General features: G+C 49.1%; 1 protein-coding gene across 1 annotated transcript in view; it reads right to left on the bottom strand.

Annotated features, from left to right (window-relative positions):
- Nucleotides 1-13,874, bottom strand: part of LOC123752546 (serine-rich adhesin for platelets-like) — a 14,302-nt gene extending 428 nt beyond the window's left edge. The window contains exons 1-4 of the mRNA XM_069333728.1: nt 13,450-13,874; nt 3,790-3,876; nt 1,273-1,993; nt 1-967 (exon numbers count right to left, since the gene is read on the bottom strand). The exon at nt 1-967 is cut by the window's left edge and continues 428 nt beyond it. Coding sequence (XP_069189829.1) covers nt 1-967; nt 1,273-1,993; nt 3,790-3,876; nt 13,450-13,874 — 2,200 coding nt within the window. The remainder of the gene's footprint in view (nt 968-1,272; nt 1,994-3,789; nt 3,877-13,449) is intronic.
- Between the last annotated feature and the right edge of the window lie 904 nt (nt 13,875-14,778).

Genomic DNA, 14,778 nt, shown 5'->3' on the forward strand with positions numbered 1-14,778 from the left:
ACAGGTCCTGGTCATTAATGGTAGAGTATGACAGGTCCTGGTCAACAATGGTAGAGTATGACAGGTCCTGGTCAACAATGGTAGAGTATGACAGGTCCTGGTCAACAATGGTAGAGTATGACAGGTCCTGGTCAACAATGGTAGAGTATGACAGGTCCTGGTCAACAATGGTAGAGTATGACAGGTCCTGGTCAACAATGGTAGAGTATGACAGGTCCTGGTCAACAATGGTAGAGTATGACAGGTCCTGGTCAACAATGGTAGAGTATGACAGGTCCTGGTCAATAATGGTAGAGTAAGGCAGGTCCTGGTCAACAATGGTAGAGTATGACAGGTCCTGGTCAACAATGGTAGAGTATGACAGGTCCTGGTCAACAATGGTAGAGTATGACAGGTCCTGGTCAACAATGGTAGAGTATGACAGGTCCTGGTCAACAATGGTAGAGTATGACAGGTCCTGGTCAACAATGGTAGAGTATGACAGGTCCTGGTCAACAATGGTAGAGTATGACAGGTCCTGGTCAACAATGGTAGAGTAAGGCAGGTCCTGGTCAACAATGGTAGAGTATGACAGGTCCTGGTCAACAATGGTAGAGTATGACAGGTCCTGGTCAACAATGGTAGAGTATGACAGGTCCTGGTCAACAATGGTAGAATATGACAGGTCCTGGTCAACAATGGTAGAGTAAGGCAGGTCCTGGACAACAATGGTAGAGTAAGGCAGGTCCTGGTCAACAATGGTAGAGTAAGGCAGGTCCTGGTCAACAATGGTAGAGTAAGGCAGGTCCTGGTCAACAATGGTAGAGTATGACAGGTCCTGGTCAACAATGGTAGAGTATGACAGGTCCTGGTCAACAATGGTAGAGTAAGGCAGGTCCTGGTCAACAATGGTAGAGTATGACAGGTCCTGGTCAACAATGGTAGAGTATGACAGGTCCTGGTCAACAATGGTAGAGTATGACAGGTCCTGGTCAACAATGGTAGAGTATGACAGGTCCTGGTCAACAATGGTAGAGTATGACAGGTCCTGGCCAGTACAGCAGCGTTATTCTTGCCATGGTGGCGAATATTTAAGCCTTATTCTGACTCATCACAGCCTCAGCCTGACTCATCACAGCCTCAGTCTGATTCATCACAGCCTCAGTCTGATTCATCACAGCCTCAACCTGACTCATCACAGCCTCAGTCTGATTCATCACAGCCTCAACCTGACTCATCACACTCACACAGGTCTACTTAAGCTCTCGTCCGTCCGGTGTGACTCAGCCTCACCAGAGTGGAAGGTGCTTCAAAACTCCCCGAGACAGAAGCATCATTTTTGCAGCTGCCCGCAGGTGAAGGACTCCTGCTGCTGCCCGCAGGTGAAGGACTCCTGCTGCTGCCCGCAGGTGAAGGACTCCTGCTGCTGCCCGCAGGTGAAGGACTCCTGCTGCTGCCCGCAGGTGAAGGACTCCTGCTGCTGCCCGCAGGTGAAGGACTCCTGCTGCTGCCCGCAGGTGAAGGATTCCTGCTGCTACCCGCAGGTGAAGGACTCCTGCTGCTGCCCGCAGGTGAAGGACTCTTGCTGCTGCCCGCAGGTGAAGGACTCCTGCTGCTGCCCGCAGGTGAAGGACTCCTGCTGCTGCCCGCAGGTGAAGGACTCCTGCTGCTGCCCGCAGGTGAAGGACTCCTGCTGCTGCCCGCAGGTGAAGGACTCCTGCTGCTGCCCGCAGGTGAAGGATTCCTGCTGCTACCCGCAGGTGAAGGACTCCTGCTGCTGCCCGCAGGTGAAGGACTCTTGCTGCTGCCCGCAGGTGAAGGACTCCTGCTGCTGCCCGCAGGTGAAGGACTCCTGCTGCTGCCCGCAGGTGAAGGACTCCTGCTGCTGCCCGCAGGTGAAGGACTCCTGCTGCTGCCCCCGCAGGTGAAGGACTCCTGCAGCTGCCCGCAGGTGAAGGACTCCTGCTGCTGCCCGCAGGTGAAGGACTCCTGCTGCTGCCCCTGCCGGAGCCTCCTGCCTCAAGGACCCGCCGCACCACCCACTCTCCTCCGGCCGGTAGAATTTCGTTCAATGCTGCGGCGTCGTTTGTTGTAAACATTTGTGTATTTGTCGTTGTGTATTTGCTGTGGCTTCGTTGTTCGAGGTTATTTTTGTCGAGTATGTTTCTGCTTAGCTGTGTGTGTTTGTGGTTAGCTGTGTGTGTTTGTGCTTAACTGTGTGTGTTTGTGGATAGCAGTGTGTGTTTGTGGTTAGCTCTGTGTGTGTTTATGGTTAGCTGTGTGTGTTTGTGCTTAACTGTGTGTGTTTGTGGTTAGCTGTGTGTGTTTGTGGTTAGCTGTGTGTGTTTGTGCTTAACTGTGTGTGTTTGTGGTTAGCTGTGTGTGTTTGTGGTTAGCTGTGTGTGTTTGTGGTTAGCTGTGTGTGTTTGTGCTTAGCTGTGTGTGTTTGTGCTTAGCTGTGTGTGTTTGTGCTTAACTGTGTGTGTTTGTGGTTAGCTGTGTGTGTTTGTGGTTAGCTGTGTGTGTTTGTGGTTAGCTGTGTGTGTTTGTGCTTAACTGTGTGTGTTTGTGGTTAGCTGTGTGTGTTTGTGGTTAGCTGTGTGTGTTTGTGGTTAGCTGTGTGTGTTTGTGCTTAACTGTGTGTGTTTGTGCTTAGCTGTGTGTGTTTGTGGTTAGCTGTGTGTGTTTGAGCTTAGCTGTGTGTGTTTGTGCTTAGCTGTGTGTGTTTGTGGTTAGCTGTGTGTGTTTGTGCTTAGCTGTGTGTGTTTGAGCTTAGCTGTGTGTGTTTGTGGTTAGCTGTGTGTGTTTGTGGTTAGCTGTGAGTGTTTGTGCTTAGCTGTGTGTGTTTGAGCTTAGCTGTGTGTGTTTGTGGTTAGCTGTGTGTGTTTGAGCTTAGCTGTGTGTGTTTGTGCTTAGCTGTGTGTGTTTGTGGTTAGCTGTGTGTGTTTGAGCTTAGCTGTGTGTGTTTGTGCTTAGCTGTGTGTGTTTGTGGTTAGCTGTGTGTGTTTGAGCTTAGCTGTGTGTGTTTGTGGTTAGCTGTGTGTGTTTGTGCTTAGCTGTGTGTGTTTGTGGTTAGCTGTGTGTGTTTGAGCTTAGCTGTGTGTGTTTGTGGTTAGCTGTGTGTGTTTGTGCTTAGCTGTGTGTGTTTGTGGTTAGCTGTGTGTGTTTGAGCTTAGCTGTGTGTGTTTGTGGTTAGCTGTGTGTGTTTGTGCTTAGCTGTGTGTGTTTGTGGTTAGCTGTGTGTGTTTGTGCTTAGCTGTGTGTTTGTGCTTAGCTGTGTGTGTTTGAGCTTAGCTGTGTGTGTTTGAGCTTAGCTGTGTGTGTTTGTGCTTAGCTGTGTGTGTTTGTGCTTAGCTGTGTGTGTTTGAGCTTAGCTGTGTGTGTTTGAGCTTAGCTGTGTGTGTTTGAGCTTAGCTGTGTGTGTTTGTGGTTAGCTGTGTGTGTTTGAAACTGTTAGAATCATCACTTTGAGGCTCGTGGTGTTTGATGTTAGAGAAGCAATTGTCTCTCGAGTGTGACTGAAGAAAGTAATCTTATCCTAATCAACCAACGTGGCCATTTAAGAAGAAATTATTAATACACTTATCAACTTCATCCAGACGAGTAGTGGTATTATCTGTAATTATTCTAATTACACAAGGAACTCCCGCTAGCGTAATGTATCAGTGAGAACATTGCAGGAGGATAGCCGTGAGATTCCCAGCATCTAGGTGACTGCCAGACACACACCCCTGCACCCCTGAACCACGACGTGTAAAAGATTCTACCCGTGACGCTACCTTGGCCCTCGAAGGATTTTGTTGGTCTCACCAGTTGACACAAACACCTTTTGCGAGTAACTCGCGTGCGGTTACGAGCAGCTGCGTGCAGTTCTCCTCCATCTTGCTTCCTTGAAGTCTAGAAGGAAAAACAATTGCATGATATAACAGTGGTATATCAGGGGTATATTAGAGGTATATTAGGGGTATGTTAGGGGATATATCAGTGGAATATCAGGGGATATATCAGTGGTATATCAGGTGATATATCAGGGGATATCAGTGGTATATCAGGTGATATATCAGGGGATATCAGTGGAATATCAGGGGGTATAATATCAGGGGATATATCAGGGGATATATCAGGGGATATATCAGTGGTATATCAGGGGATATATCAGTGGAATATCAGGGGATATATCAGTGGTATATCAGGGGTATGGTGTGGGTATGTTCGTCACCTAGAGTCCAAGATACAGGTCAGCTTCTCGCTCTGCTCCTGTCAGTCTGGTCCTAACAACCATTACCGTAGCTGAGGGACAGTTAGAGACGCCTGTCTGGCCTCCGCCTCCACCATGTTGTGTTTACCTCCATAAAATCACAAGTTGAGTCTTAAAAAAAACACTAGAAAATTACTCAATAGGTTTATAATGAACCATACTAAATTCTTTTTTTTTTACTCACAGTGTCCCTATACATTATATTCTCCTGATATAAGGTGGTAATACAGCATATTGTTGTTGTTGTTGTTGTAGATTCGCTACCTGGAACAAAAAGTTCCAAGTAGCACGGGCTATGGTGAGCCCGTAGTTCAATACAGCATTATTATTATCGTATACGAGTATTTCTTCGAGAGTTGTATGTCAATTCATGTTCTGATGTTTAAAAAAAAAATCAATGAAGTGTTTTCAACAAAATAAATATTATTGTGAGAGTAATGGTTGATGATTTAATGAGACTACATGTGAGGTGAACTCCGGTTCATGAGCCTTAATGTGTCTGTCATCGCTCTAGCGCCTGAACGGCTTTGCAGATTTTGATGAGAAATAAACCATTATCCAGCCATAACAACTCTATAGGTGCTAATTAGATTTGTGTACACATTACCCAAAAGGAATTGGCAGCTTTTGGACAGGCTATTATTTTTGTGCACATCTCAGAGGCTGTTTACAAAATTGGCTGAAAATGGAGCAAATCCATAGTCTGCTAAGATGCTTGAGCACCAAACACACACCGAAACTACGACGTTGGTACAACGTTCGAACAAGTTTTTAACACCTCCTAACCAGTTATAACAACCAATATAGCAAGTTGTAACAACGTTCTAATACGTCATAAACACGTTAAGCCAAGATGTAACAACTTTATTAAAAGTTGTAACAAGCGGAAAATGGAGACAGTTTCGGTTTGTGTTTCCAGGGTGATCACCTGCTTGTGACCTGACTAAGGCAGTTGAAGGAGTTAGTATAATAATTATTTTATTCTGTTAGTTCATATTTTAAGTTCAGTTTATCCACAGCATTAGGTGAGGGTTGGGTAGATTGGCTTAGGTTCAGATTAACCGGTTAGGGTAGGATGAATTACGTTAAATTATTATAGATTAGATTAAGATAGGTTAGGGTAGGACGGATGAAGATAGGTTAAAGGTTAGGTTAGGGTTTGCCTAACTTGTATCCCGGGCGCCGGCGAGAAACAATGGGCAGAGTTTCTTTCACCCTATGCCCCTGTTACCTAGCAGTGAAATAGGTACCTGGGTGTTAGTCAGCTGTCACGGGCTGCTTCCTGGGGGTGGAGGCCTGGTCGAGGACCGGGCCGCGGGGACACTAAAGCCCCGAAATCATCTCAAGATAACCTCAAGATAGGGTAGGAAAGGTTAATATAGAGTAGACTAGAATAGCTTAGGATACATCATTAGGGTAGGATAGGTTAGGGGGGGATAGATTTACTAGTTTAGGGAGCGTCACGTCTTCCCTGGTGTACACCTTACAGGATCACACATGTGACTTCCTGAGAGGAACACTTAGACTCGCTCTCTTTCTCTTCCTCGCATAACTTTCCCTCCCTCCTTCCCTCAGCCCTTCCCTCAGCCCCTCCCTCAGCCCTTCCCTCAGCCCCTCCCTCAGCCCCTCCCTCAGCCCCTCCCTCAGCCCCTCCCTCAGCCCCTCCCTCAGCCCTTCCCTCAGCCCCTCCCTCAGCCCTTCCCTCAGCCCCTCCCTCAGCCCCTCCCTCAGCCCCTCCCTCAGCCCCTCCCTCAGCCCTTCCCTCAGCCCCTCCCTCAGCCCCTCCCTCAGCCCTTCCCTCAGCCCCTCCCTCAGCCCCTCCCTCAGCCCCTCCCTCAGCCCCTCCCTCAGCCCCTCCCTCAGCCCCTCCCTCAGCCCTTCCCTCAGCCCCTCCCTCAGCCCCTCCCTCAGCCCCTCCCTCAGCCCTTCCCTCAGCCCCTCCCTCAGCCCCTCCCTCAGCCCCTCCCTCAGCCCTTCCCTCAGCCCCTCCCTCAGCCCCTCCCTCAGCCCCTCCCTCAGCCCCTCCCTCAGCCCCTCCCTCAGCCCTTCCCTCAGCCCTTCCCTCAGCCCCTCCCTCAGCCCCTCCCTCAGTCCCTCCCTCAGCCCTTCCCTCAGCCCCTCCCTCAGCCCCTCCCTCAGCCCTTCCCTCAGCCCCTCCCTCAGCCCTTCCCTCAGCCCCTCCCTCAGCCCCTCCCTCAGCCCTTCCCTCAGCCCCTCCCTCAGCCCCTCCCTCAGCCCCTCCCTCAGCCCCTCCCTCAGCCCCTCCCTCAGCCCTTCCCTCAGCCCCTCCCTCAGCCCCTCCCTCAGTCCCTCCCTCAGCCCCTCCCTCAGCCCCTCCCTCAGCCCTTCCCTCAGCCCCTCCCTCAGTCCCTCCCTCAGCCCTTCCCTCAGCCTTTCCCTCAGCCCTTCCCTCAGCCCCTCCCTCAGCCCCTCCCTCAGCCCCTCCCTCAGCCCCTCCCTCAGCCCCTCCCTCAGCCCCTCCCTCAGCCCTTCCCTCAGCCCCTCCCTCAGCCCCTCCCTCAGCCCCTCCCTCAGTCCCTCCCTCAGTCCCTCCCTCAGCCCTTCCCTCAGCCCCTCCCTCAGCCCTTCCCTCAGCCCCTCCCTCAGTCCCTCCCTCAGCCCCTCCCTCAGCCCCTCCCTCAGCCCTTCCCTCAGCCCCTCCCTCAGCCCCTCCCTCAGTCCCTCCCTCATCCCCTCCCTCAGTCCCTCCCTCAGCCCTTCCCTCAGCCCCTCCCTCAGCCCTTCCCTCAGCCCCTCCCTCAGTCCCTCCCTCAGCCCCTCCCTCAGCCCCTCCCTCAGCCCTTCCCTCAGCCCCTCCCTCAGCCCCTCCCTCAGCCCCTCCCTCAGCCCCTCCCTCAGTCCCTCCCTCAGTCCCTCCCTCAGCCCTTCCCTCAGCCCCTCCCTCAGCCCTTCCCTCAGCCCCTCCCTCAGTCCCTCCCTCAGCCCCTCCCTCAGCCCCTCCCTCAGCCCCTCCCTCAGTCCCTCCCTCATCCTTCCAAACCTGACAACTTTCCCACAACCTCTCGTGTTCTCACACACAACTTCCTCTCCTCCCCCCTCACCATTACTCCATTACCCCATTACTACTCCCCCCCATCACCCCTTCCACAGCCCCCCCCATCACCTCTCCCCCAGGCCACCCCAACACCCCTCCCCCCAGGCCTCTTTCTCCCACAACCCATTTTTTTGGGGTGGGGGTGGGGGAGTAAAGAGGAAGGAGAGGCATAGGTGAAGGGAAGTATAGAAGTGGGAAATACAGTGAGAGGTATGAAAGCAGGCGGGCTGTCCGCCTTGCTGACACCATGATACCTGGTTACCTGGTTGATGGGGTTCTGGGAGTTCTTCTACTCCCCAAGCCCGGCCCGAGGCCAGGCTCGACTTGTGAGAGTTTGGTCCACCAGGCTGTTGCTTGGAGCGGCCCGCAGGCCCACATGCCCACCACAGCCCGGTTGGTCCGGCACTCCTTGGAGGAATAAATCTAGTTTCCTCTTGAAAATGTCCACGGTTGTTCCGGCAATATTTCTTATGCTTGCTGGGAGGACGTTGAACAACCGCGGACCTCTGATGTTTATACAGTGTTCTCTGATTGTGCCTACGGCACCTCTGCTCTTCACTGGTTCTATTCTACATTTTCTTCCATGTCGTTCACTCCAGTACGTTGTTATTTTACTGTGTAGATTTGGTACTTGGCCCTCCAGTATCTTCCAGGTGTATATTATTTGATATCTCTCTCGTCTTCTTTCTAGTGAGTACATTTGGAGAGCTTTGAGACGATCCCAATAATTTAGGTGTTTTATCACGTCTATGCATGCCGTATATGTTCTCTGTATTCCCTCTATTTCAGCACTCTCTCCTGCTCTGAAGGAGGAAGTGAGTACTGAGCAGTACTCAAGACGGGACAACACAAGTGACTTGAAGAGTACAACCATTGTGATGGGATCCCTGGATTTGAAAGTTCTCGTAATCCATCCTATCATTTTTCTGGCTGTCGCAATATTTGCTTGGTTATGCTCCTTAAACGTTAGGTCATCAGACATTATTATTCCCAAATCCTTTACATGCTGTTTTCCTACTATGGGTACATTTGATTGTGTTTTGTACTCTGTATTATGTTTAAGGTCCTCATTTTTACCGTACCTGAGTACCTGGAATTTATCACTGTTAAACATCATGTTATTTTCTGATGCCCAGTCGAAAACTTTATTAATATCAGCTTGAAGTTTTTCAATGTCCTCAGCCGAGGTAATTTTCATACTGATTTTTGTGTCATCTGCAAAGGATGATACGAAGCTGTGACTTGTATTTTTGTCTATATCTGATATGAGAATAAGGAAAAGCAGCGGTGCAAGGACTGTACCCTGAGGTACAGAGCTTTTAACTGCACTTGGACTAGATTTTATATGGTTGACAGTTACTCGCTGAGTCCTGTTTGACAGAAAACTGAGTATCCAGCGTCCTACTTTACCGGTTATTCCCATTGACTTCATTTGTGTGCTATCACGCCATGGTCACATTTATCGAAGGTCTTTGCGAAGTCCGTGTATATCACATCAGCATTCTGTTTCTCTTCTAATGCCTCAGTGACTTTGTCGTAGTGCTCAAGTAGCTGTGAGAGGCACGATCTTCCCGCTCGAAATCCATGTTGGCCTGGGTTGTGAAGGTCATTGGTCTCCATGAAATTGGTGACCTGACTCCTAATCACTCTCTCAAATACTTTTATGATGTGCGATGTTAGTGCAATTGGTCTATAATTTTTTGCCAATGCTTTGCTCCCTCCCTTGTGTAGAGGGGCTATGTCTGCTACTTTAAGTGCATCTGGTATCTCCCCCGTGTCCAAGCTCTTCCTCCACAGTATACTGAGTGCCTGTGCTACCGGCACTTTGCATTTCTTTATAAATATTGAATTCCATGAGTCTGGACCTGGGGCCGAGTGCATGGGCATGTTTTCAATTTCTTTTTCAAAATTTAGTGCGCTCGTGTTTATATCAGTTATATTTACAGGGGTTTGAATATCCCGCATAAAGAAATTGTCTGGATCTTCCACCTTCATGTTGTTTATTGGAGTGCTAAACATGTCCTCATACTGCTTTTTTAGGATTTCACTAATTTCTTTGTCATCCTCCGTGCATGAACCTTCACTTGTACGAATAGGTCCAATACTGGCAGTGGTTTTTGCTTTTGATTTCGCATATGAGAAGAAATATTTTGGATTTTTCTTTATTTCCTGAATTGCTTTCTGTTCTAACTGCCTTTCTTCAGTTTCATATGAGTGTTTCAATTTCCGCTCGATTTCTTCAATCTCCCTATTTAAATTATTCCTTCTTTGACGGGAATTTCGTGTCTGCATAAGCAGTTCCGTTATTTTTTCCTGCGTTTATGTGGGTGTTGGCAGCTAAGCTAAGCTGCCTCCCTCTTGTCAGGGAGCTGTGAGTGTGTGAGAGGTTCTTCACATGTGTTTCACCATATATGGATGTCTATAGATGAATACTGTGTAGCATTCATATATTCACACTCCGATGCTGCCACACAGAGTGAGAGTGAGAGGTGAAGAGAATCAGAGTGAGGAGGGAAGCAGAGAAACAGTATGAAAATGACAACGCGAGTAAAGCCAAGACCCAACCAAAGCTGCTCCACAGCCACATCAGGAGGAAAACAGCAGTGAAGGAACAAGTGATGAAACTGAGAAAATGGGAGAACAGATACACAGAGAATGACAAGGAGGTGTGTGAAGAACTCAACAAGAGATTCCAGGAGGTCTTCACAAAAGAACAAGGAGAAGCCCTTGCACTAAAGGAGGAGGCGCCAAACCAAGCAACCTTGGAGGAATTTGACCTCACCAGTGATGAGGTCAAAAGGAATCTGTTGGAGCTGAATGTGACAAAGGCTGTTGGGTCTGACAGAATCTCACCATGGATACTAAAAGAAAGTGCAGAGGCACTAAGTGTGCCACTCTCTATGGTGTATAACAGGTCACTGGAAACAGGAGACCTTCCAGAAAGTAAGAAGACAGTTAATGTAGTCCCAATATACAAAAAGGGTTACAGGCAAGAGGCACTGAACCACAGGCCGGTTACCCTAACTTGTATACCATGCAAGGTGATGGAGAAGATCGTGAGGAAAAGGCTCGTAGAGCATCGGTAGGGAAATAGCTTTGTAACACACCACCAACATGGGTTCAGAGAGAGGGTAAATCGTGCCTCACAAGTTTCATAAAATTCTATGACCAAGCAACAAAAATCAGGCAAGAAAGAGAAGGGTAGGCAGACTGCATCTTCTTGGACTGTCAGAAAGCCTGTGACACAGTAACCCATAAACGGCTGTTACAAAAGTTGAAGCAGCAGGCAGGAATAAGAGATAAGGTGCTCCAGTGGATAAGGGAGTATCTAAGCAACAGGAAACAGCGAGTAACGGTGAGAGGGGAGGCATCAGAGTGGCGAGATGTTACCAGTGAAGTCCCACGGGGCTCTGTACTTGGACCCATCCTGTTTCTAATATATGTAAACGATCTTCCAGAGGGTATAGACTCATTTCTCTCAATGTTTGCTGATGATGCTAAAATTATGAAAAGAATCAAGACAGATGAAGATAGACAGAGACTACAGGATGACCTGGACAAACTTGAGGAATGGTCTAGAAAATGGCTACTAAAGTTCAACTCAAGAAAGTGTAAATTTATGATTTTAGGCGAAGGGACCAGAAGGCTGAATACAAGGTACCATCTGGGAGGTGAAATCCCGCAAGAGTCAAATAGAGAGAAAGATCTGGGGGTCGATATCACACCGAACCTGTCCCCAGAGACCCACATCAAAAGGATATCATAAGCGGCATATGCTAGACTGGCCAACATAAGAACTGCCTTTGGAAACTTGTGTAAGGAATTGTTCAGGGCCCTGTATACCACTTATGTCAGACCAATCCTGGAATATGCAGCTCCAGCCTGAAGTTCATACCTAGTAAACACAAGACAAAGTTAGAGAAGATTCAGCGGTATGCCACCAGACTCGTCCCGGAACTGAGAGGATTGAGCAACGAGGAAAGGCTAAAGGAGCTGAACCTCACATCCCTGGAAAACAGAAGAGTAACAGGAGACATGATAACCACTTACAAAATTCTCAGGGGAATTTTCAGGGTGGACAAAGACAAACTCTTCAGCACGGGTGGGACACGAACAAGGGGACACAGGTGGAAACTGAGTACCCAAATGAGCCACAGAGACGTTAGAAAGAATTTTTTCAGTGTCAGAGTAGTTAATAAATGGAATGCACTAGGCAGTGATGTGGTGGAGGCTGACTCCATACACAGTTTCAAGTGTACATATGATAGAGCCCAGTAGGCTCAGGAATCTGTACACCAGTTGATTGACGGTCGAGAGGCGGGACCAAAGAGCCAGAGCTCAACCCCCGCAAGCACAACTAGGTCGGTACACACACACAGTGTTGACTATACAAATTTAACTTTCAGATTTATCTGTGTGCTTGCACTCGGGTCCAGCAAACAGTGCGATTTCGCAGCTTTCTTTCAAAGAAAATAAAGGCAGAATTCCCATTATGTGCACAAAGTGTGTGTACTGTAGTGTTCGGACACCTTACCTTGAGGTTACCTTGAGGTGCTTCCGGGGCTTAGCGTCCCCGCGGCCCGGTCGTCGACCAGGCCTCCTGGTTGCCGGACTGATCAACCAGGCTGTTGGACGCGGCTGCTCGCAGCCTGACGTACGAGACACGGAGACAACTGCAGGGAATCACACTCTCCTCCTCCTGTTTTTATTTTTTTTTTATTTTTATTAACACATTTAGGTACATCTGATTTGTGCAGCTGCCCTAGACTATATGAAGGGGGAGTACAGTGTGTGTCAAGAACTAGCAATGTGATGCTAAAGATCCCCATCACACAGGATGGTTAGTCATACAGAGTCATGTGATAAGTAGTCTGCACTGGCAGACTCTGGGTTCAATATGAGGATATCCTCAAGAACACCGAGAGTGCATTAAGTAATTGCAAAGCTCCAGGTACCTCATGCCAACTGGTCTGAAAGGTTTAATAACTGGGCATTCGGTGATGTAATGTGGGTGATGTATGATCATGCCGCAGTTCCTGCTCACAGAGTTTGCACCTGGAGTGCTCAGGATTGGGAGATCCGTCACCTGTAGCCACCTGCCACAGGTAACGGTAGCCACCTGCCACAGGTAACGGTAGCCACCTGCCACAGGTAATGGTAGCCACCTGCCACAGATAACGGTAGCCACCTGCCACAGGTAACGGTAGCCACCTGCCACAGATAACGGTAGCCACCTGCCACAGGTAACGGTAGCCACCTGCCACAGATAACGGTAGCCACCTGCCACAGGTAACGGTAGCCACCTGCCACAGGTAACGGTAGCCACCTGCCACAGGTAACGGTAGCCACCTGCCACAGGTAACGGTAGCCACCTGCCACAGGTAACGGTAACCCAACCTGATCCTGGCAACCACCGTGTCGCACAGTCTGGTCCACGTTTGGTGCTGCCCATAAACATAGGTTTCAGATCTGAACAAATCACAGCTTTTTATACTAGTACTTTCAGGTCGTTGGGAGTCAGTAATTTCTCTCCTGTCAGACCTGAGTGTTTGGACCAATACAGTTTTGACAGCAGAGATGGAGATACCTAGATCTAATTCAACTTCATTTTTGTTACACGCTAATGTGGCTGCAATGTCTGTCTCATTATGATGGGTTATATTTATGTGTGAAGGTATCCATACAAAGGAGATTCGAAACCCTTTACTCTGTGCATAAATTAGGTCATTTATAATTGGTAGCATGAGGTTCTTGCTGTCGATCTTCCAGGAGAAGTTTTCGATTGCTTGAAGAGCAGACTTTGAATCACAAAATATTATTCCTCCTCCAATGGTTGGTAATGTACTTGTAGCTAGTTGTAGTACCTTAATTAATAAGGCCTTGCCCGAAACGCTATGCGTACTAGTGGCTTTAGGTATAGTATGTACTAGCTCTATCTATAAATCAATCAGAATCTTTGTAACTGCATCTATGTGTGTACTTTTCCTAAATAAAATATTATTATTATTATTATAATACTGACTCGCCTCAGTGTGAGGATCACGGGATAACAGGCTCTCTCTCCGCGCCTCTCTCAACGTCTACACACACCCAACGTTCCTTCTCTCATCTCTCATCTCTCTTGTTTACTCAGCAGTATGTTGACTTTATTATTTACGATTGCTGCTTGTCGGTAAGGTCGTTCCTCACGCCGGAACAACGGCTTGTGGCGTGTTCGAGACCCGAGTCTGTGCCATAACTGTCTTGGACCTGAACCACCTGGTGAGCCAGCGGCCGGACTCTCTCTCCAGGTGGGGGCGCTTGGAAGGTTTGTTTACACGCGGTGGACTCGCTTAGGGAGGTCTTCCTGGAAGGTCTTCCTGGAAGGTCTTCCAGGAAGGTCTTCCTGGGAGGTCTTCCAGGAAGGTCTTCCTGGAAGGTCTTCCAGGAAGGTCTTCCAGGTAGGTCTTCCAGGTAGGTCTTCCAGGAAGGTCTTCCTGGAAGGTCTTCCAGGAAGGTCTTCCTGGAAGGTCTTCCAGGAAGGTCTTCCAGGAAGGTCTTCCAGGAAGGTATTCCTGGAAGGCTGAAGGGAGGCGGAGACATACACGGCTGTACCACGCCCCGCGCAGCTTGTACCACAAGGGCCAGTAATATGATAATACCCTTGAGAGCCTGACTGCTGGCGATGGGGGGGCAGAATCCGTTAATTCATTCCCACTTAAAGCTCAAACTGCTCCGTCAACACACCACAATAAACGGTATATTTACCTCGAATACCGCTACCCCCCCTGTTCCTCCCCCTCCCCCCCAGGTCCACATCCCCTCCTTGACCATCAAAACCGTGACCCCAAGGTTAGGTCTACCCATGACCTGACCTGACACGCCCGAGGTCAAGTCTCACCAGGGTCAACTGACTTCTCCTTCCTCCTAACATCTTCAGTCATTAGGGAATGAATTTATTTCCAGTCATTGAGTAAAGCCTTTATATAAACTTGGATATCTGGGCCTGTCCCCAGGCTAGGGTGGGTGAGCACCCATCATAGGTAACGAAGAGTATAGTTGATGAGTATGCCAGGATGAGTAGGTGTGTGAGGCGCCAGTCAAGGCTGACAGCGACGCCACACACCTGCCTGTAATAATAAACCTTATTTCCCTCGAGGATAAAGTCGGGACTCCGCGTCCAGGGCGCTGGTGCCGCCTGGCCACAGACCTGCACGTTACAGGCCACCTCCACACACACACACACACACACACACACACACACACACACACACACACACACACGGGCCGCATTTGACACCACATCGGGACCCGGTTAAGTTCTTCACCTCCATGTTGACCTTATAACACCATCCATCAATAGGTTTACACCCAGGTGCCCATAGCTACAAGGATACAACCAGATACAAGATATCATTTGGGAGATGAAATACTTCAAGAGTCCGAGAGAGAGAAAGACCTGGGGGTTGATATCACGCCAGACCTGTCCCCTGAAGCTCATACCAAG

Source organism: Procambarus clarkii, chromosome 30 (assembly GCF_040958095.1).
Source record: "Procambarus clarkii isolate CNS0578487 chromosome 30, FALCON_Pclarkii_2.0, whole genome shotgun sequence".
Lineage (NCBI taxonomy): Eukaryota > Metazoa > Arthropoda > Malacostraca > Decapoda > Cambaridae > Procambarus > Procambarus clarkii.